This window comes from Trachinotus anak, unplaced genomic scaffold (assembly GCF_046630095.1).
Source record: "Trachinotus anak isolate AG129_WGS33_773 ecotype Australia unplaced genomic scaffold, CSIRO_AGI_Tana_v1 ptg000021l, whole genome shotgun sequence".
Lineage (NCBI taxonomy): Eukaryota > Metazoa > Chordata > Actinopteri > Carangiformes > Carangidae > Trachinotus > Trachinotus anak.
The window spans coordinates 16127310-16148072 of record NW_027273872.1 but is presented as its reverse complement, the minus strand read 5'-3'; the positions used below and the strand labels follow the sequence as shown (position 1 = coordinate 16148072).

Genomic DNA, 20763 nt, shown 5'->3' with positions numbered 1-20763 from the left:
ACACAGCTCCCCCAGAGCTGTCACCTCTCCATTAGAGACAGACCTCATATAATGATGGACTGATTGCTGCCCTCATGAAACCCAGCAGGTCAGGTTTAAGCAAGAGCTTAGAATATAAATCACGTTGCATGTCAGAAAAATCTGTTACAAATCAAAGAGAACTATGGTCTTCTAATACTAAAAAGAAACAAACAAACACAAAGCATTGAGTTTGTTGTCAAGCTGCCTCCTTTAATGGTTTCTGGCCTGCACACTGGGTCTGAGGTGCAGATGCAGCTCACTCTGGAGGTATTTGATGCCTCACTGCACCAGGACAGAGCGACAATGTCTGGCTCTTTTTGTTCCTGGTTCACCAGCATTCTGCCCACTAACAAACGGGTCACTGTGTGCAGCTTTTGCAACACGCTCACTGGCAACAATGCTGCGTCCAAGCTATTCTAGAGCCGTGCTGAGCCATTAATTGGTTTTGGTGTAAACAAAAGTGAAAATGAGGGCATTCACCCAAGTGGCTGACACAGGAGTGTACTTGGAGTTTTGAAAGGTTGCTATGGTTTTGTAACTATAATGGGATATTATGTTGTACACCAAAGTGATATCAGCATCCCAGAATCAATTCAGCAGCTATTGAGGTCAGAGGTGACTAATACTTACCATCCTCCCATCACCAACATTAACCACATACAATGTTACTCAAGACCTTAAAATGTTGTACTGGCCTTTTCACTACGGAGTAAGAGGGCAGAGGAAAAGCTTGAAGGGGGAAGAGGGAGGGGTGGGTTGTTGTTATGTTTGGGACGGAGGGTTAAGGCCTGCAGCACACAGGCGTCTGGAAACAGTTAAGGATGGATCACAAGCCTGTACACAAGAGGGTGGGAAAGAGAGAGAGGGCGGAAGAGGGAGCCTTGGGAAGAGCGAGGGTGGAGGAGGAAGAGAAGGAGACAGGCTGTGGAAAAATTGTGAAATATATCTTGTGAAATGTTGCCCCATTTGCTTGATAATGCAATCCAATTTTACAATCTCTATTTTAAGAACTTGGACTATCTTTATGCATTATGTAATTCAACACATGTTTTAAAGGTTACATTTCTTCAGCTTATCTGACACTATTAGGGCCTTTCTCAGCTTTCATGTATTAAAGGAACATATCTAGAAAACTAAAGTTGCTGAAATACTTAATGGCTATATTTGCAGGTATAAGAGATGGGCATAAAAAAGATAAAGATGACCCGATCAGTTTAGCAGTGGAGATCAGCTACAAGAAGTTCCATGACTAACCCAAAAGCCAGTTACTCAAACCAGATACACGTTGTCTCTCTAAATTAACTGCCTTTGGCACTTCCGCTCCCAAAACGAAAAGCTCTTGAGTTGCTCCAAAAACATGACTTGTTCATTTCCTCCCCCGCCTCCTGGTTCTAATAAAAAGGGGTGAAGGAGCGACAGAGAGCAAGAGAAAGAGAGAGAGAAATTTACTTTGTGTCGTCGCTGGTACACATGCCCACATAAACAGTGCTTTTCTGGCACATAGTGCACGCTGCATGCCAGCATAATGCTGAAGCTCACACTGTACACACAGACGTACGCTGTATTACACCACAACCCCTGCCCATCCCACACACACACACACACACACACACACACACACACACATACACACACAGACACATACACTCAGACCTCTCCCTCTCTTACCCCTTTTGTCACTGCTGTCTCTGTACAGTTCACGTTCCCACAGTATTACTCTGAAACTTTCCCAGGACCGCTGATACACTTGGGACCATTCTGGTGATGACGGCGGGAGCAGTGGGGTCACCTCATCCCCGAGGGGCCCCCAGCAACCGGCATCAAGGGACTGTCCACTGAGGAAGCCATACATCAGTGCTTACGAGTGCCGGTAACCTCAGTGTCAGTGGTGATGACTTTGAGCGACAACAGCCAAACACAGTGACGCCAACTGCATGTGTCACTTGGCAGTTTGAGAACTAACAAATGTTATTGTGGACTTTCCAGCTGATGCTATATTTGCTAAAACAAGCCAGACTGCTATGTAAGGGCTACTGCAGGATGTGCAATTTACATCTGAGATCAAAAAGAAGAACATGCTCTTTGCTGAACAAGAATCTAGGTGTGTTCAGCTCTTTGAAAGGGACGGAAAAATAATGTTTGGCTGCTGCAACACGATGAGGTTTTATGTTGACCGATGGGCAGTGGGAGACTCTGAGTGGGAATCTGACCCTAAATACGGGATGTGCTGACTTGGATCAGTGGGCCAAAGGGAGCCAGGAGTCCACTTCAAAAAGAGTGTGGAGGGTGAAAGTTACTTCAGAGATTAATCCAAGGTTTAAGAACATGCAACAGTAACATCAAAGTGGTAGTCTTGGCGTGAGGCGACACTTAAGGGCAGGTCTAAACACTGCTGAAAACATGGCTGCTATCCTGGTGAGGTCTTTATGCAAGAAGAGAACAGACACTGGTATGAAGTGCTAAAAGGGTCAGGACACTAGTGAATCTGCCAAGAAGGTTTGGCAGCATTTCAGTGACTCTGTTTCCCACTTAATAAAAACATTTGGTTGCAGTTTGACCCCCTAAAACCCAAAGTTGCACTTTGCTTAGAGACAATCGAGTTGGGTTCGAGACAAATTACAACAAGAAACATTCAAAATATCCATAAATCTAGTCGAGTCAAGTGGTTCTCAGTCTGAGAAGGAGAGCTTGTCTTCAGGATGATATGAAGGATCAGCTAAACATCTTTGTAACCCAGATGTTTATTGTTGTCTTTTTAATCTTTGAAATGGGATACTGCAGTCCCCCAAAGATTGTGGAGGTCTGGCAAAAACAAACAGTGTGTATTTAAGTGATGGCACAGTAATCAGCGTGACGGATACTCTGTTATCCTGCTGTATGAGTTTTCCCACAGATGCTGGGAATTTGGTGGCTGATTGACCCTCCCTGGTTTTCATAAACAACCCAGCTACACTCAAAGTGTCACCAGCTAACGAGGAAGAATGCTAAAATCGACCTCAGCGGGGTGCACGCAGCCCACGCACAGCCTCAGGATACAGCTCAAGTGTGTAAACTCAAGTCCCTCAGCAGCCTGTAATGCCACTTCTGGGATTATCTATACTGTATCTGCATGTTTTATTTAAACATCTGGCAATGATGAAGCAGTCCTCAATGAGGTGGGAAATGTTTTCCGAACCACATTTGCTGCCAACTGTTTGCTTGAGTGTGTCCCAGGGGGGAAAGGTTGCACTAGGAAAAAAGGGGGAAAAAAAGAGTAATCTATAACAAAAGAGAGAAAGATGTCCAAAAAAACCTCTCCAAGCGCAGCTGGAGAGCTCTGACTTCCTGTATGGGGAAATTTTCTGGCCTTGTGTGGGTGTAAGCCAGTGATGCATCAATGACACAGCAGAACACCACAACCGCTAACCAAATACTCATGGAGACAACAAGAGATGCCACAATGAGAAGAGGACAAACAGCACATAATGAAACTTATACAAAGAGAAAAACTGCTTTAAATAACAAGCTGCACGAGACAGATGTAAACTCGCAATAAGAAATTAAGAAAAACGAGAACAAAGAGCAAAGAAAGAGAAAAATCAAAGAGGAAAAAAAAAAGAAAACAATCAACATGCAAGAACAATTAGACCAATGACAAAGCATGACAAACCATCGACACACCACAAGAACACTGCAGACAGACAGTGGAAAAAAAAACAGCAAAGGGAGCATGCAGACGTACAGAATACAGTTTATGGGAAACACCACATCAAAGCAGAGAGTGGGACAGCAGAGGGAGCGCACACACAGTCTTGCATCACAGACGGTGATGTTTACTCTGCTGAAGCGCACAGGAAGCTGTGATCTGCAAAACAAACATCTCCAATTTAGCGGTCACGTCTTTCCACTGCAAATAAGTATACTTAATAAAGGACATGTACTAAATCATATCACTAAAATAGCTACACCGGAGCACAAGCGCACTGTACATGCCATACTTGTCTTTTTAGTTTTCTTTTTTTAGAGGGATGCCAGGTTTTCTTGACATATCTCCGAGCAGCAGGACTCTGCGAGCTCTGTGGGAAAAAAAATGACCCAGTGTGTCTTTGTTAAAACAAACCTCCATTTTTATCACTTGGACAGACCAGCCCACCCCTCCTGAGGAAAAACTTCTGGTCCCTCGGCAGCAGACCCACAATGCACTGCTCCCACCTCAGACAGCTCTCACTGTCCTCCAACATGACCAATACACGTACTGTCCATTGCCACGGCTGTAATAATGACAGATAAACTGCAGGCTCATGAGCAAAAAGCAATTTCAGCTGGGACTGCACACACGACACCAACATGCTGTCAGAGCATAAGAGTTAGTGTAAGCAGGAAATGACTATGGAGCCTGTGATGGTATCACAATAATGCACCTTTCATATTGTAAGAGATAAGAGATAAGAGCGAGATAAGAGAGACAGTGCATGCTTAAACACTTTCACTCATGTTTTGTTTTGTTTAGATTCTCTTAATGCCCCCTGTGCCATACATAACATATTTAATGCTGCAGCTGTGTTAACTTTTTTTTTTTTTTTTTTGGCCACTTGGGGGGGTAAACACAACCTTTTAAAGGTCCAATATTACCTTCCTTCAGCTCTGTTTTTGTTCTCCACCAACTCCTAATATTTGAAATAAATATTTGTCTCTTTAGCTGTTCACCAGCTAGTTACTAACTGCGTCAGCTTGTCATTATTTAGTGCTGAGCAGATAGTGTGGAGTGGGTTTTGCTGCCTGCAGTGGCCCAAAACATCACTGATGGGAGCTGTGAGAGTGAACCAAAACAATAAAGTTATGGGCCAAAAAACCAAAACAATGAGCTGAAAGTAACCAAAACTCTCCATAGGCCTGAAGTGAACCACAGTCAGGTGATAAGTGGGCTCATCACTACAACAGACCCCTTCACATTACATAAGTTGCCATTTGATCCATGGTTAATATTATGAACAATGGCTCATTAAAGCTGCTAAAACATTGATTTTAGCTTACTAGCACAATATTTCTCCACTCTAGAAACTTTTGTGTGTAGAGTAACTACTTTCAAGACAGACTCAGGCTGCAGAGAGGTATTCATTTGTTATTACAATATCTGGCTGACAGAAATAGTTTGTCAAGATTTTTTGGCTCACTCACACTGACCCCCAACTGGATTTCGCAGTTACACATCTGGACACAGGACTTTGAAAAGTTCTCTATCAGCAAAAAACAGCTTGTATCCTGTAACTTTAGAGCTTGAAGCTGCACTGAAGCCTCTCTCAAGTTTGCATTATCAGATTCTGGGGCATTAAAAAAAATCCTCTACTATTATTCCTGTTCATAAATCTCCCTCTGGTTTTGCTCAGCTCAGCTATAGGTTACAGTGACTGTGAGGTCGTACCTCAGCAAACAAAGTGACTCTGTACTCGTGCTGTGGCAACACATGTTTGGGAAACTGTGGATTTTGGTTTGCTCCCTTTCAAACAGAGCTGTAAATGCTGTTTGTAGTGGCGGTGGGGGGATGTAAAGGGCTTCTGGGTAAAACTGATGGTTGTAGACTGACATCCTCAGATGTGGCTAGTGTTTGATATCGGTTTAATGGTCTAATTTTCTACTCATTTGGGAACCTAAATGAAAGAAAAAAGGATTAACTTATCAAAAACTAAAGCAGCGGTTGTCACTGAAGTCATGACATTTTTTCCCATTTTCTTGAGTAGTAAATCTTAAGATACCACTTCAGGCTATAATTTTGTGTGTGCTTTGTCCTAGTCCCCCCAATGCAAACTGCTCTCAGGGAAAACAAGGATATCAGACATATTTGACATATCCCACCTTTTTTCTCTAAGACCTCCCCACCTATGTGCAGGGTACAACACCCCACCTCCTCTATTTTCTCTCACACATAAGCCATCCAACAAACAATTAAGAGGGCATAAGACCCCCAACCTGCCTCATGAGAAATGGAGGACGCCTACACACACTTCCAGTCCCTCTGCTCTTACACACCCACACCCCCAACAAGACAGAACCAGAAACAGCTGAATACAATTAGGACTGACTGCCTTTAAACTCCACTTGTTTCCTTAAACACAGCAATATAGGCCTAAAGAGGAAAATAAGGAATAACTGTGACTCTGGGTGATAATTTATACCTGTTGTGCAGTTTTGACATGCTGGAAAAATGTTCTTTTATGCAAAGTTATGTTAATATTGACATTTTTGCAGCAATCCAATCTTAGAATAATTCCTTGGGGATTGTTTTCTATAGATGGGAATTGACAAATCAGAAGTGCCACAGATATATATCACTTAACCTCTAAGAAAGCAGCACAAAGCTATGAAACAAAACATGAGAAATCCAAATGTCTCCATTTTACACTGTGTAGGATATTCTTATCTTGTAAAAGCAAAAGGCTGTTTTTCTTTGTCCTTCTGTCCGACTGCACTGTATCACTAATTCCAGCATGTTTTTGTTGGAGCAGGCACATCACAAGCTCCAGAGAGAAAACGTGTTGCTTTAACAGAATCTGACGGAGACCAAAACTTCCTGCTGAAAATCTGTATTCTTCCTTATGTAGTAAATGCAGAGGCGATCATAATAACTGCCTAAAATTGAAGCCATACAGGGGTGGAGAACCCTTTTCTGGAGAAAAGGCAGTAATAAAAGGAAGAAAAAGTCTTGCATTGAAAGTTTTAATTTCACTTTTACTTACAGAGAACTTGCTTTTAAATCTTAAGCAATAGTTTTAGGAAATGCACTTGTGCATTAAGTTAGATGAGGAGATCAACACCACTCTCATGTCTGTGTGGTAAATATGAAGTAAAAGCCACCAGCTGGTTATCTTAGCTTAGCATCAAGACTGAAAACCCTGTTTTAAAAGGGAATTATGTGTCTGAATGCTTCTTGGCTTATTAGCATTTTTACACTTTTGTTTTTGTATCTACAGTAAGTGCAGTATGTATATGTGTGTATATGCTAATTATTGAGCTTTATAGGTACTGAAAGGCAGATTTGGTTTCCGTCAGAGTCAGTCAACTGTTTCCTGCTGTTTCCACTCTTAAACTAAGTTAACTGGTTGCTGGCTGTATTTAACATAAAGATGTGGGAGTTCACCAAGAAAGCAGATAAGTGTATTTCTCTATTATTATTATTTCTCTATATTATATTTAAATGTTTCTCTATAATATTTAATATTTTTGGCAAAATAAGCAACAGTGAAGTTTAGGTTCAGAAAAAAAGAAAAATGTCTTATATATATTAAGAGCTTAGTATTTAAAAACTCAATATTCATCATCATCATTCATCATACTTTCTATGGGTGTGGTTTGATTGTCATTGGCCTGGAAACACTAACACAAAACCCCACAACTGCCAAAACATTTTAATTAAAAATGTTGCCAAACTCTGATCTGATTGGTGCACAGACAGACATGACATCACCATTTTCCAAAACAGCCCCACCCACTTTAAACCAGCAAAAAGAGCACAGAGAAAAACACAAATACAGAAATTGCTTCCCAACAAATAACCAAAACTGCTCTAACTTTGGCAGAAAATTGTGGAGTATTGTTGAACCCCACCTCTCATCAGTTTTCAGGGCCTTCAAAGTAAAAGTACAGAGGTTATATCAGAAACAAGCATCAAAAGTAAAAGCATCCATTAATTAGAATGGTGTCTGTATTATTATACTAATATAATAATGCAGACATATAATTACATTTTTCTGAATAATTTATGAAACATAACTAGTAACTATAGTCATCACATAGTAGTGGAGTAAATTTTTCCCCTATGAAATGTTCTGGAGTAAACGAATAAAGTAACATAAAATGGAAAATATTCATAGTGCCTCAATATTGTACTCGGCTCAGCGCAGCACCTGAGTAAATGTACTTAAGTAAATGTACATGTTTGGACAAAAATGACTCCTTTCTTTGCATTTTAAGGCAGCTTTCCTTCTAAAAGTTTGGTATTATAACTCATAAGAGAAACATTTCCTCCAGGAGTTGTCTGACAGGAGTGGCTGTGCTCTCTGACTGAAGATGAGATGCAGCTGCCTGTCAGCTCTGTGTGAGTGGGTGGGAGGGAAAGAAGGGGGGATTGAGGGGGGAGGCCAGATGGACGGGAAGCCATACAGGATGCTGTATCGAGGCACCACTTAGTGCTCTTCATTAAAGCTATACGACTTAAGTATAGTGTCTAGATGGACATGCAACTGATGGGCTTCCAAAGAAACAACAGCTCATTTCTGGAGTATGGATGATGAATCATGAATCAGACATTAAGTGACCACCAGAGAATGAGTCAGAGACTGCTATATTTAAATATAAAATACACATACTCATCAATAAGTGTAAGAACAATCATATGATAAGCTGTCTAAGAGCTGAAAATAAGTTCTGAAGCCATACACTTCATCCAGATATAAACTGCACCACAATAGTTTTGAAATTGTGTTTGTTCAACAGCTGTGTGTTCAGCTCACAGAGGAAAAATCACAAGAGGACAGAATGAGATCAATGTGTTTCAAAACTTGCTGCTGAGCTCAAACTGTTACATATCGGCACTCCAGAGCACATGTGAGCCGAATCAGACTCCTGGCATGTTTTGTGCACGGTCATAATGTGAAGCACATTTTCTCAGAGCGACTGGCATGTGGAGAGCCCCGAGAGCCAGGAAACAGCTGATGACGAAGGATTAGGTCTGGGTCAGGGGAATGGAGCCGAATGGGCCGCCTTGCATCAGGGCCCGGGGAGAGGAGAGGAGCTCTGCTGTAGTACATACCAGCAGCCTGACGCACAGGGAGAAAAATCCCCACCAGTCAGGAGACAAATGAAACTTCACTATGTTTTACACATGCATGCCATAAAGATCTGTCAGACTAAGTCTACTGCTTTCAAGTTGGTTCTGTGAAATGTTCTGCAATTATGATATGAATGTAACACAGGCTAATACCGTTGATGGCAAAAGTATGACATGCATGAAATTTTCCGACAGCTCATCTGCAGCAACAGTACAGACGATGCCTGGATGCCAAAATATCTACAGAGCGGGAAAACTTCAAAAGAAAACTCCTAACTGAAGAGGAGGAGAACAGCAGACTCAAAACACATTGTTGTCATTACAACTGATGCTAATTCAGATGCTCCCATATCCAAAAGGTCATCTGTAAACAGAAGAAGGATGTGCAATCAACCAAAGCGACAACTGAACACCACCGCAGCCATACATAGCAGGGACGCGGGGAAGCTTTCAGGTGCAAAACATATGGCAGGATTCAAGCGAAAAGACATGCACACCACACGTGTCTCAGCCATGAAATAGCTCACATTGTTATAATGTAACCGACTCCAGGTACTAAAACCTTCTCCTGTGATGAATGAAAGGAGATGACTCAACAGATTTGTTTATTTCTGCTCGGCTCCACGTTCCTCAGACAGTGCCCAGTCACTGGTTTATGAAAGATTTACACTTAAGAAGGGTGACCAAAGCAATTAAGATATAAATTCAAGCTGGTATGTGTCATCACTAAAAGGAGATGTGTCCACAGTTAAAGGGGACGCTGGTGACAGTGACTGATGCCTGGTCTCATAGTATCACTGCACGGCCATGGCTTTTCAAAGAGCTTCCCCCTGGAGCAATACGGGGGGACAGGCACAGGGGAGGAAAGAGACTGATGGTGTAGCGATGAGGACCGTCAGTTCACTCAGGGTGACTGAGGAGGGCTGCATAAACAAGCCCTTTAGCAGCGAAGCACAAAGTGGAGCGCATACAAACAGCTTGTGCTATAAAGCCCACTGTGTGTGTGTGTGTGTCTGGGACCCTGGGATACCTTGTCAAACGTATTCTCTTAGTGAGAAGACAAACATTGTTAGAGTTTCACTATGTAAAGAATGAAAAGGTGTCTATGTACAGAGATGCAAGCCATCACCATGTTGATGTTTGAACAGGTTGCTCACACTCTTTCACATTGTAATTGCTGTTGTGTACATACTCAAGTATGCGGGAAACAAATACCACCAACACAGACACGTTACCATTGACCAGCAACAACATCACTCAACAAAACAGACTTTTTTCGAAAGTTTTTTTTTTTTTTTGTCTTTAGATTATCATAGTTAGAGAGTTATATGAACCAAGAGTTCAGAGTTGAGTTCAGGGTGAGGGGCATCCTCTCTGAGACAACTATGAAATTCAATTTGTCACAGTGGGCTTCCCATGCTGGCTAAGTGAATTTTCACCACTTTGTACAGCACATCTTCACATCTGCCAACAGCTGCCAAGCAGCCGTGACTAAAAGTAAAATCCTTGACAGTGACAGAGAAGTAAGCCCTCTTACCTTCAGAGTGATCCTAGATCCACAGAGAAGTCTTCCCTCTCTGTCCGAGGAGGTTGCCGGCCAGCAGTTGGTCTCCTCCTTGTGAAATCAGAGGAGAGATTTCCAGCTGGTTGTCTCTACAGGGGCTGCTGCTTCAGATGTATAGATCCCTCAGATGTTCAGAGTCTGAGGTTAATCTCTGCTGTCCCGGCAGTCCGCTGGAGGAGGTACTGCTCTGAGCCAGGCTGTTTGTTTGGCCAAATCACAGCACCGCAGGGGTCTCCTCTCTCTCCACTCTCTCACTCTGAAAAAGCCTGCCCACCGCTCCCCAAAAAAAAAAAAAAGTGTTCCCAATGGAGACATGCACACTCCTTCCCTGACAGATTCACACCGAGGAGAGTGTCAGTGGTCCAACCCTGCTGCAGCTGAGAGAGAGCAGAGGAGGAGGAGAGGGAGAGGAGGGAGGGAACAGTGAAGGGGAGTTGAGCAAAAAGCAAGAGAGGGAAGTTTCAAAAACAAAGGAGTGAACTGGGAAAGAGAAAAAGGCAGAGGGAGAAAACTTCAAAATACAGATCGAGTTCTGCTTGTTGTTCTTAGGTAGTGGCTCAGAGGTCCCAAACTGGAGTGATTTGTTTATGAATGGAGTGGCGAGCAACTGGAGGTGAGACTGAGACAGTCTCTATTGGCAACAGCAATCTGGACCACATCTAACCCCTGCATAAAACAACAAACACAATAAAAAGAAAGAGAAAGAGAGAGAGAGTGAGTGAGAGGTCCAGGCAAAAAAAAAAAAAAAGGTTTTGGCAGAGCTATTGGTGGCCTGCTTTGGAAACAAACATGGAGGTCTGAGTTTCTCAGGAAAATAACTTCACTTATATAATCGTACTGCTAGAATAAAGTGTAAAATAGATTAAACACATATAATAGTTTTAGTTTGAATGAACCTGATTTTCTCACATGGTCAATCTCCCTTTCTGCCTTTTTTATTTCCTTTTTTTCCCATTTGTCCCACATAAAATATCTCAACACCTCCCTCTGTCCTCACCCGCTCCTGTCTCTTTTCTCTCCTCTTTCAGTCGCTCTCTTTCAAACATGTGCACGCACACACATGCAAATACGTCTGTTTTCTACATTGGCTCTCCTCCTAATTTCTTCCTTTCCCAGGATATGAGTGGATGGCTTGAAATTCATAACACAACCCTGCAGCTGACGAAGGTCTTTTCTCTCTAACAAGAGTTCGGGGCAGACAGGGGGAGGAGGGAACAGGGGCTAAATTGGACAGTAACCATGTTCTCCTCTAATTGTGAGGGTAAATCTAAAAGCCCTGCTAGCAGTAATTAGAGAGGCACTGAAGCCCCAGTTATTAAATAGGAGGGGAGCAACGCCACACAGGGCTGTCCCACCTTAACGTCTTTCTAATTCTGTCTGTGTAACTAACACCTCCTCGCAATAAATCTGTTCTAAATTTATCAATTTACCCCAGATCTACATATTTTTAGCACAATTTCAATTAAACTGTAGACACAAGAGATAGTAGGTAATAATGCAACAATAATACACATCCCCTTCACATATGCAAATCCCTTATCAGATGGAGATAAGACACCCACTCTGTCTAAACATCCTGCAGCAAACCACAGCTCGAACAGGACACACTAGGTGGAAATTTTAAGACAGCCAAGACAGACACAGTCCAGTGGAGACATTGCATTTTGTTATCATCCATAATTTTACCATGTTGTTACAATGGTATGGTGGAGAAAGAGAACACAGGGGGGTATTTATTCCTTTAAATTTGGCAGCTGTCTTTGTTTATTCATACAGCTTGACAGAGCGGTGCACCACTTAACAAACTGGATGCCAGATCATTCTGCTGCAACAATACCCAGCCTATTCAGCCTATCTGAACAGCTAAAGAGTGGTTTCCCTCACTGCTGATCTGGACTGTTGCCATAGCTTGAGTGCAACTAGTGCAACTACCCTGTACGCTGGACCCAAGTTTGTGTTTTGCTGTGTTTTGGATAAGGCTGAAAGTTATCTCTCTGGGCCCCATTAAGGCCCCTGTGAGGGGGGAGGGAGGTAGAAACAGGAAGCTCCAGGGCTAAGACCTGGACCTGGAGCTGAACCCTACTCACCTTTGATAGATGAAGATGGATGAAACCATAAAATGTTTCATCTGGAGTCAAATCCATTTGAAGTTGTACCGATAAAGGGTGATTGAGTCAGAGGCTCTTCAGGGATTCATTAGGATGACGACATTAAGGAAAAAAACCCCAACCCTTTTCCATTTGGATCTGCTACTTTTCTTTGTTTTTCAGTGTGATGTCCTCAAACTATGACATTTTTCCTTATTTTTTTACATCTTATAGATAAAATATTCAATCAATTAATTGTTATTTGAATTTAATTAATATTTGGCAAATCAGACAAGGAAATAATCATGAGTTGCAGCACTAATTCAGTTAACATCATAAAAAAGATTAAAAGCCCAACGTGAGGAATTACTGAAACTAAGAGTCAGCTTCATATCTTGTCTCTACTGCATAGTGTCAAGTAAAGGCATACAATGACAAAAAACTCTTTTGAAAGAGAGACTGAAATGGGAGATGTACAACAGAAGGAGAACATGTTACATTTCTCTCGTGTTTTATGTTGTTTTGTTGAGTGTGGTTGAGTTGTTTTCAGACTAAACAGTATCTTATTCAGTTGTAATCACTTTCTAGATCTGGTTTTAGAGATTCAATAAGAAATGTCATTTTTGTGCATCTAGAACTGTAACTTGATGTGGTCCTGCATAATGAAATATGACTTAAATTAAATTTGTATGTTGTCTTATTTTTAATTGGACAAGTCTAAACACAGACATAGTGGGTGAGTACACAGACCACCTTGCACTCTATGATCAAATAAAGTGGTGTCTTATCATACTGAGTAAACTACTCAACCTGTAATGACCACTTTTTGTTTAGTCACTTTTTTATCATGCCACAGGTTGCTGAACCATCTTGTTGTGTGTTAAATAATTTAACCCCCTCTCAACTTTTCAGTGTTTGGCTGCCATGCATGCTGTAAGGGTTTAGCACTGTTTACTGCTTGCAGGCTTTCTGTAGACTGTAATATGTCTAAGCGGAAGTGGAAGATGAAAGCTCTGGGTGTGCCTGGGCACCTACAGCAGCTGTCTTTCTAACACATGTGAGCTTTTAGGATTGGTGAAAAGGGGATACAGGCCTTTTATTAGTTCCCCCTCAATGAACTTCTACATCTGTACAACTAGAAGGGGACCAATGGGAACAATGTTTATGCTGCACTGTTTAAAGTGAGTCACTATACATGGACTATGCCGTACAGCAACCCCTCATTTAGATAAATATTAAAGATTTATACAGCCCGAAAAAAGCACAGGTTTTTATTTCTGGCAGACAGCAGCAGACAAGTGCTGCGAATTTAAAGTATAAGGATCTTTTCTTAGGTCTAAATGTTTGAAGACATTTTAGTACCATTTTAGGGTAATGTAAAGCTCAGTGCAGTCTCAAGCTTGGTGTCGTTCATTGCACTTTGTATCTTGTATTTTGGAAACTTTATTTCGAACATAAAACTTTCATGCCAATAATAGTTTGAATTGCACTGAAGTGCAGCACATTAATACTGCAATGTATATGTAAGTGCTAAAACCATATCCCTATGTTGGTTCTGCTGGGTGGCTATGATCTCATTTATTTTGACCGATTCACAACATACTGTGCAAATTTGATGTTTATGTTGCACTTCCTTTAACGTTCAGGCCTGTGGCACTTTTCTCTCCATTAACACAAGCCTGCCTCTTGCTACCAGCTGACAGCTGATATAGCTGATAATGAGTGTTCTGACCAAGATAATGGCATGAATCTTTTATGACTGTTTGAGCAGACTTAAAATGTAGATGAACCCACAGACAAGCTTGATAAATGAAATATACAGTTCACTGCATGATAATCTGAGCAGCATCAACTGATTGTGGAAAACTTATAAAGCCTGCATCAAGTTGGATGAAAAATAAACTTTGGATAAATTGCTCATAGAGTAGATTTGTAAACAGCAAGTTTGTTTCTCTGAAGGGCACCTGGTAAATTACCTGCTTTTATTTAGTTTTTTGCTGCCCTCATGTGGTTGTTTTCAGCAGGGACATAGTGAAAAATTGACCCACTTGATTCGAATGGCCAATTTCTGTATTTGCTACGTATTTTGAATTTCAGAAAGTAGTGAAGATGGGTTTTTCAAAGAAACATCATGAATAACTCAATTATAAGAACACTGTTGTCTGTTTCTTTATTATTAATATCATTATTTTTAACCTGTGTAAAAATACAGAACAAACTGTTTTGTTTGAGACTGAAAACAGGAAGTTGCTCAAAATAAACAGTTCATGGTAAAAAAAATGTAAGGGTGTACAAATACATCTACAACACCTAATCGTGTTGAACATACAACTCATCAGTCCTACTCACAGGTTAAATGTGCATGATTACCTTTACTCAAATACTTAAACTGAGTCAGCTCAGCGTGGCAGAGGTAGTCTACAGTTATAAGGCGCTTGTACTCAACTTGATTACAATCATGTTATGTCACTTGTCTTTATACTTCTACTCCACTACGTGACTCTTGACAGCTACAGTTACTACTTTGGAGATATACAATTAGCTGGTAAAATGTGTCACTTTAAGCTGACACAGTAATGCATCAGGAATAATAATAATATCAATACTAATACTGAACGAACAGTTACTGAAATGAAGAGCCACAGAGAGAGGGGAGGGTGTGTTCTCTGCAATATTTCTTGACAGATTCACACCAGAATTTGGGGCCTGACATGACATCAAAATGAGTTTATATGCCACTGTTACACACGGACTGTACATGTTGTTTTCCTATGTCTGGTTCTGATCTTTATTTAGTGTAATTATTATAAAATGTAACTGTTTTTAAATTAATTACAATTACAGAAACTTCATGTCCACCACATGCCTGGCCATGTAGAAATACATTTAAACCAAAATGTACCGAAAATATGTGCAAGGGTATTCTGCATACATACAAGGGTATACTATAACAATAATACATGCTTTTATATATGCTTTATATAAGTAAGATTTTTCATTATTGGTTTAAATAAACTTCTTCTGAGTCAACTCATATTTTCATTTACAGTCTCTGTGCTGGACATCACATGAGGCCTACGATACACGCACACCTTACACGATGGCCCTATCAAAATAATCCACCGGGACAAACCGGGTAAATTAGGGTCAATGGCCTCTTGTTGCCAAGACGGGCAGGCAGGTGGGTCGCAGGTAAAACGTGACGTCACGATGATACTTTTGAACTCCTTGGCAGTAAATCTATAAAGGTGTGTAGTCCTACTGCACAGGTGGCGCAGTAATAAGCCTGGACCTTAGACTGAAGTGAAAACAGAGCGCCAGAAGCTGCCGGGAATAAACGCGGAGGCCTAACATGCCCCAGGAGGTTTGAATCACCGAGGTCTACCTGAGAGTCACCCTACCTGTCGGACGAGGCCACCGGTATGTACCCCAGCTCACAGCCCGCCAGACAAACAGCGCAGGCTCTGTCAATGAACAGTCAGTACATTCCGTCTCCGTATGACTTCCCCGGCTATCATCACGTCCCGGGAGTCGGTGACCCGTCCACAAGTGCCTGGAACCCCATTTACACTCCCCGAGAGGAGTATCCCTACAGCTTCCCGGGGTCAAGCCCCAGCGCCGGGCAGGTCAGCTTCAGCTCTGCGGAGTTGAGCGGCACGCCCACCGCCGCCGGAGGGGGGTCGTTCAACCCATACAACTTCATCTCTGGACAGGACCCCTTCAGCTGCAGGAGGAGACCACACGAATCCATCAGACCGTCCGTTTCAGGTGGGAATTCATCATAGCACACTCTCTGGATTCAGCCGAAGAGGTCAGCGTGTTGGCTTGTTGTGGGCTGCAGGCTGTGATTAAACACTGTCCTCCACCTTCAGATGTAATTATTAATTTAAGAACTGGATTGGGCTGAGAAAGCTATTGTTGTTCTCAAGTAAACACCGGGGTTAACGTCACAAATCAGATATCTTAAATGCCATAAACAAACAGGAAGTGTCAGATAGCAAGCTATGATTAAAGATGCTCAAATAAGCATAACTCTTGTTATGAGTTATGGTCCTTGGTGCAGTCACATTACAAACTGAGCCCTAGCAGTTGAGTGGGAGTACAGATGACAGATATGGTGGAACACATTTTCATTGACAGGAACAATTTCAACATATTCAAACCAGACTGCACACACATTTATCAAGCTTTTCACCTCTCCCTTCCGCCAGCAAGATGTCAATGAAAAGCTAACAGTGGAGTCTGAAGAACTGTCACTCCCCACCCTCTATCCACTGGGTGGGTGCAAAAGGGTTAGAGACAGGCTAGATAACACTAGCCCTGCAGGAAGTCTGCAGAAGTCAAACCTCCTCCAAAGGCGAGAACCCTCAGGCCTTACTCTGTGTGTGTGTGTGTGTGTGTGTGTGTGTGTGTGTATTGGTCTGCCTCGATCGATGCTGTCACATGGTCAAGATTTCAGATCAATAACTCACTGACTCACCCTTCCCTAAGAGTGTATGTGTGTGTCTGTGTGTGTGTGTGTGCGTGCAAGAACACCCATGTCAATGAATAGCTGCCTGTGTAAACACCTATGTAAACACCACTCAGAGTGATAAGGGGAACCGCTGATGCAATGCAGTGGGGAGTCTTTGCATTAGTTATAGTTAGCGTGATTAATAGAGTTGATGAGGCTTTAAGTGGCGCCTGAACTTGAACATGGCACCAGACGTCTTCACATTAGTCATTTGTTTCACACTACACATGACTCACTCACATATAGTCATTCCTGTGTGAACTACTGGTAGGAATGAAGACAAATAAATACACAGGAACGTGTATCACGCTGTTTACATCCATTCATTCAGTCAGTTAATCATCCAAATTTGCATTGATTGTTGCTGTGTAATTCAGAATTGTTCTTTGCGTGACTTAGGAGGGAAGACTCGCACTAAGGACAAGTACAGGGTGGTGTACACTGACCACCAACGTCTAGAGCTGGAAAAGGAGTTTCAGTACAACCGCTACATCACCATGAGGAGGAAGACCGAGCTGTCGATGGCACTGAGCCTCTCAGAGAGACAGGTGAGAGGACTGGAGCAAATTCACAATGTGAATCTCAGGAAAAAATCAATCCCAAACTCTATAACATTGTTGGAATGCTATCAGTGATTTTAACAGATAGTAAGATTGTTTTATATCTTTGTTTCCTCAATCACTTGAAGTGAGAATACGTAACCTTTGAGCATGAAAGTTCATTCTTGACCTTGAAAACTTGACCCTCAAAAACATACAAAAAAACAAAAAACTGACTGACTAGCTTCTTCAGCATTCGGCTACTACTGTATCTGCTGAGGAGGACTGCAAGATGCAGTCAGAAGCTCCAGTTAAAACTTTTAAATAGTTTTGTTTTTTCAGTCAAATTATATAACAGTATTCACTGTTGCAGTAACAGTGGCTGCAATTACAGAAAACACAGCAACTATTGGTAACTGTACTCTGCATGCAAGTGGCGATACCACACCAAGTAAGGCTATTGCACAAAAAACCCCAGTGGGTACTTGATTGAGAAAATGTATGTTTTGTCACTTATGAAATCATATTTTCAGTGGAAAGAGACAGAGACTGCTGTTTTATCTTTAGTTACATGATCCCACTTTAAGTTCTGGGCCCAGGCAGACGTATGACTGTAAATAATGAGGATTGACCGTTAAGAAAGCCACAAATTAAACAGTGGCATATAGGTTGTGTAATAAGATAATAAAATATTTATTAACATTGGTGACATGGCAGGATAAAGTGACATGAGATAGGTTTTAAAAGTGTTGACCAAGCTTGTTTCCGTTTTTATGTTTGCTTGACGTGTGTGTGTGTGTGTGTGTGTGTGGGGGGGGGGGGGGGGGGGGGGGGGGGGTGTTGGGGTTGTGGGTTGGAGAGGAGAGAGAAATAGGAAGGAAAGGGTTATTGGTTGTTTCTTTCTTTTGATATGATTCACAATGTTGATACTAAGTTGTAAATTTAGCCTCCTTGTGTAGAGTTGATACTGACACAGTGCACATTAGCAGAAAGTTCTTCGACAATGCCATTTGGAGAAACCAGCTTTATGGTAGAAAACCTCTGTAAACCATAATGTTATGTGGCCAAACAAAGCATTTCACATAAGTAGCATTAATGGTAAAACCCTCACTCTGGTTTTCATGATGCTGTTATTGTTGTTTTGTTTGGGGTTTTTTTCTGCCTACTTATTCCGCTTGTTAAACCCACAGCTGAATGCGGTGGTTGCTGCACATTAAGTAATTCTGGGAAAGTTGGAAATGACTTAACTTGAGCAGAAGTAGATGCAGCAGGGCAAGAGAAAGTTAGCACAAAAAGTAAATAAAATCATTACATTTTGCCACAAAGAAGGTCCCACTTGATAACAAAGCTTCATGACGCACTCACTGGTTTAATTTATATCTATCTACCCAATACATCTGTCTGTGATGGTGGTATCTTATGTTTGTCTGTGTTTATCTGTGTTTCAGGTGAAGATCTGGTTTCAGAACAGGCGTGCCAAAGAGAGGAAAATCAACAGGAAGAAGCTGCAGCACTCCCAGCAGGCCTCCACCACTACACCCACCCCACCTGTACTAGGCGGACCCACTGACATTCATGTCACCACCAGCCCCAGCGGCAATATTTTGTCTGATGCAATATCAGAGGAATACTAGGAAGACTGATGGAGCATCTCATGTGTACATAGAGTTTTGTTTTTTTTATATAAGTTCACCACAGAATGAATGAAGATGATTCACATCAACATGATGTTATAATGCTGCACTCTCTGCCTTTCACACTAACAAGCACTACTGATCTTTTGTACTGATCATCTCGTCTGGACGTTTGCTGACCACAGGACTTTAACTTGTCACTTATCACATCAGGTACATGCTGTGTAGATAAAGCGATGATGAAGTAGTATTTTCAGAAGTTCCTTTCTTTAACGTAAAGGCATTGTGAAATGTTCTTGGTCGATATGTCCATGTATTATATATTCACATATCTGCAACCCGAGTAAGAAAAGAGGAACAATGCATCTGTGTTTCATCTTTTTTTTTTCTTTTTGCTCTAACCATGTGAGAAAATAAGTCTCAAAATCATACTTTTTAGGGAAGTAAAATTAATTTGTGGGAAATAGAGTGAGAAAACATCTTTGTCCTGTTTGTTACTACTAAGGAAAGAAAGGTTATGCCAAAGTTCAACAACCCTTTAATGTGTTTTCTGTTGAAAATAGGGGTAGGATATATCAAAGGAATGGATCATTAAAAAGTAAAAATGAGTACATTTCAGTCACAGGGAGGAAGGCAGCTATATATAGCATAATGGAGGGGGTGAAGGCACAGAAATGTAAAAAAAAAACAAGAGGAAGTAAAAGCAGTGAGATTTCAGTATGTAAACGCATGTAAAATGTGCCATAAAAAACATTTGCTGAAAACATTTTCTTTTCTATTGTAAGTTTTTTTTTTTTTTTTTTTTGCTTTTTTTGTTTTTGCAAAGTTGCAACATTGTGGCAGAAGCAAAGACCTGAGAAGTTTGTCTGGCTGAGAATGTGTTAAAATGACCGTGGAATAAGACATTCAGACAGCAACATTTAGCCACTTCCTGAAAAACAGCTGTAAATAACTCAACCACATGACTCATGGTCTATGGTTACTGTACTGCTAATCACATTTGGCTTCATCAAGAACCTATTATAGATTTTCAACTGAAGAAAGTCATTGTTTCTCTCATGCATCTATGAAAAATAGGTATGTACTATGCTCCTGTTTGTAAGTCACTTTAAAGACGTGGCAGGAAAAGTGAAAAATGTAGCAATGCAAAGTAAATCCCAAACAGTCAACTAAGAATTGCAAAAACTGTTTTCGAAATAAACCACTGTACCACAAACTTTGAGCAATTCATGTATTCTTGCAGTGAAGAATTTCCCTCTTTTCTTTTTCATTTGTTAATAGGTTGTGTTTGGTTTTGTGTTTCACTGTACAAAAAAAGAAAGAAAGAAAGAAAGAAAGCAGCTCAGCACCAAGGTTTATTGAATATGTTTTATTTTCTGTTCATTAATACTAACTACATTCACCCAGATCTAGGTCTGTTTGTTTCACTGCATCACAATTATCTGAAACATTGCATAGAGAAAAGGTTCTTCATAACTTCAGGTCCCCAGTGAAGAAATGCACCAGTGGTAAAAAGTACCTGCCCACTAATATATTCATGTAATGAAATGACCAAAGTTTTGTGCCATACACACCTTTTTTTAATAACATAGGCTACACTAC

The 20763-nt window shown here is 41.2% G+C and overlaps 2 protein-coding genes across 2 annotated transcripts in view; one reads left to right on the top strand and one right to left on the bottom strand.

The window, feature by feature from the left end:
- pdgfrb (platelet-derived growth factor receptor, beta polypeptide) overlaps positions 1 to 10759 on the bottom strand; it is a 28966-nt gene extending 18207 nt beyond the window's left edge. The window contains exon 1 of the mRNA XM_071458245.1: positions 10362 to 10759. The gene's annotated coding sequence lies outside the window, so the exon portion shown is untranslated. The remainder of the gene's footprint in view (positions 1 to 10361) is intronic.
- A 3928-nt stretch (positions 10760 to 14687) lies between these two features.
- On the top strand, positions 14688 to 20062 carry cdx1a (caudal type homeobox 1a). The gene is made up of 3 exons (XM_071458258.1): positions 14688 to 16243; positions 17388 to 17536; positions 18976 to 20062. Exons 1-3 carry the CDS (start codon positions 15898 to 15900, stop codon positions 19159 to 19161), a joined length of 681 nt encoding a protein of 226 aa, XP_071314359.1. The 5' UTR covers positions 14688 to 15897; the 3' UTR covers positions 19162 to 20062.
- The last annotated feature ends 701 nt before the right edge of the window (positions 20063 to 20763 follow it).

Coding starts and splice junctions, on each gene's coding strand:
- cdx1a (XM_071458258.1), top strand. CDS start 15,898: ATGTACCCCAGCTCACAGCCCGCCAGACAAACAGCGCAGGCTCTGTCA. Junction 16,244..17,387: donor CATCAGACCGTCCGTTTCAG/GTGGGAATTCAT, acceptor TGCGTGACTTAG/GAGGGAAGACTCGCACTAAG. Junction 17,537..18,975: donor TGAGCCTCTCAGAGAGACAG/GTGAGAGGACTG, acceptor TCTGTGTTTCAG/GTGAAGATCTGGTTTCAGAA.